The sequence below is a fragment of the Fopius arisanus genome, unplaced genomic scaffold (genome assembly GCF_000806365.1).
Source record: "Fopius arisanus strain USDA-PBARC FA_bdor unplaced genomic scaffold, ASM80636v1 scaffold00274, whole genome shotgun sequence".
In the NCBI taxonomy this organism is placed as follows: Eukaryota; Metazoa; Arthropoda; class Insecta; order Hymenoptera; family Braconidae; genus Fopius; species Fopius arisanus.
In genome coordinates, this window is record NW_011888013.1 from 5,231 (window position 1) to 7,317 (window position 2,087).

The window sequence follows — 2,087 nt, forward strand, 5'->3', positions numbered from 1 at the left end:
CTGGTCCCGGTGCTTTTAGGGGTTCAAAGGTATTGACGGCCCACTCTACCCCTTGCGGGTTGACTATCTTAGCTGCCAAGGCCCATTCCTGCGGCTTGTAGGTGCCTTTACAGGTTTCTGTTCCTTGTTCCATATCCCCCGAGTTCGTGAACCCCGGGAAGTGCTCTTCTAGCAGCAGTTGGAGAGTTTCTTCAGTGGTCCAGGTATAGCTTCCATCCGGTTTGATGAGACAGCCCAGATTAGAGGCGCCCTGTCCTCCCAGGATCTTTACCAGCCTTGAGGCTTCAGATTGGCTCACCACCCCACTGCTAAATTTCTTCCAGCCCTCGTTTTTGGCTATTACGAGTGCCTTTTTGCATTTCCTCTGAAGACCTCTGCGATCTTCGAGGGCCTTCTGCCTGCTGTTTTCCGCGTACGCGGTCTTTACCTTGTTCCACGGTTTCCTTAGCTGGCATCTTAAAATGGACAGTTGGTTATTCCACCAGCCCACCATTTTTGTATTCCGCGGTCTTTTAATGTTGCAGTTGTTTTCATAGGAGTCCCTGATCACTTCTCCGAGACGTTCGGCTGCATGTTCCAGGTCTCTCTTGTTTCTGAATCTTGAGGGTACATCTTGGATCCTCACGAAGAGTTCCTCTCTGTAACTTTCACAGTTTGTGTCCTTTGGGTTTCTCCAAGGGATCTGTTCCGATTCGCACGTTAATGACAGGCGTATTTGGCTGTGGTCTGAGCCCGAAGGTTCTTTCGACACCCTCCAGTCTTTTACCCAACGTGCCATGCCTGCCGTGCAGATGGTTATGTCCAACACTTCATGTCTTCTGCAGTCCATGAAGGTTGGTTCTTTCCCTCTGTGCAGGATTTGGAGGTCTTTCTCCATAATGAAGTCATTTAGGGCTTCTCCTCTAGCATTGGTATTTGAGCTTCCCCACCCCAGATGGTGTGAGTTCGCATCGCACCTAAGCAGAAGTTCCAGCCTTTCGTCCTTCACTTTTTTGACGAGTTCTTCGACCTCCCTTGTTGGGGGAGGTTCCATGGAATCATATGGCAGGTATGCTGATCCCGCTATGAATACCAGCGCCTCGTTCTTCTCGGTGAGGACCTTGAGCTTCACAGCCGTGAGGTCCTCTCCGCTTTGTTGGTGTAAGAAAGTTGCTTGTGCGCCTTTTACTAACACACAATTCCTAATCTTCTTTCCTTGGGTGTTCGAGTGAAAAATTTTTCCACACCCCCCCAGGCCCTTTACCGCCCCGTTCACGAACCATCGTTCTTGAATTAGGGCTATGGCTGTCTGCACCCTAGCTAGCGTCTTGCAGAGAACTGCTGAGGCGCTTTTACTGTGATGCAGATTAATCTGGACTATCTCTACCGACTTATGAGCCATTTCTAGGTTCACCCGTCAATAGGCTTGTCCTTTTCCTCATGTCGGTTCTTCTTGAGCAACTTGATAGTTGCTCTTTGAGTCCCGCAGTGAGGTTTAAAATTGCAAGCCTCTAGGGCCCGCATGGTTTGATCCCTGATCAGGGGAGCAAAGTGGGCGCCTGTCGCTCCCCTTGTTTCGCTGCCTCTAATCAGGACCCAGTCACCTTTAAGGTCGGGGTTCTGCCGTCCCATGAGCTCGATTGCCTCCTGGGCGGTGACATCCTCGTCCCCAAGGTGAACTACCTCCCGGTGTCGCTTGGGTAGCTCCTCCGGTGGCATCACCGCGAGGACGAGGTCCCCGATTTTGTTTTCGGGGAACAGTCCTTTCAGCCAGTTCCCCGTTTCTTCGTCGGTGCAGCCGACAATGCCTGCCCCGTCCCTTTCCCACACCCCCTCAAAAGTCTTATGTGCCTTAATCCCCTCTGGCAAGGAGAGGATCTGGGACCTAAGCAGTCCCTTCAGGCCCTTGATTTATTCGGGTGTGATTTTTCGATCTGGGTAGTTCTCTGGGACGAGAGCCCACCTGATCATTTTCTTTGCGACCTGAGCGTAGCTGCCAAGATCAGTCTTGGGTCTTTTCTCAGGTCGCGTGTTGTTGTGGGGGCTTGGGGTGCCATCGGGTTTCAGCCGTTTCACGGCTGCTCCCCTTGACGCTCCCTCGCCCCCCC

General features: G+C 52.2%; 1 protein-coding gene across 1 annotated transcript; it reads right to left on the reverse strand.

The window, feature by feature from the left end:
• Positions 1 to 49: 49 nt before the first annotated feature.
• On the reverse strand, positions 50 to 1,381 carry LOC105272770 (uncharacterized; the record flags this gene model as incomplete). Its single annotated transcript, XM_011314994.1, has 1 exon — positions 50 to 1,381. A coding segment is annotated over exon 1 (1,332 nt), but the record flags the coding sequence as incomplete, so codon positions are not given.
• Positions 1,382 to 2,087: the final 706 nt, after the last annotated feature.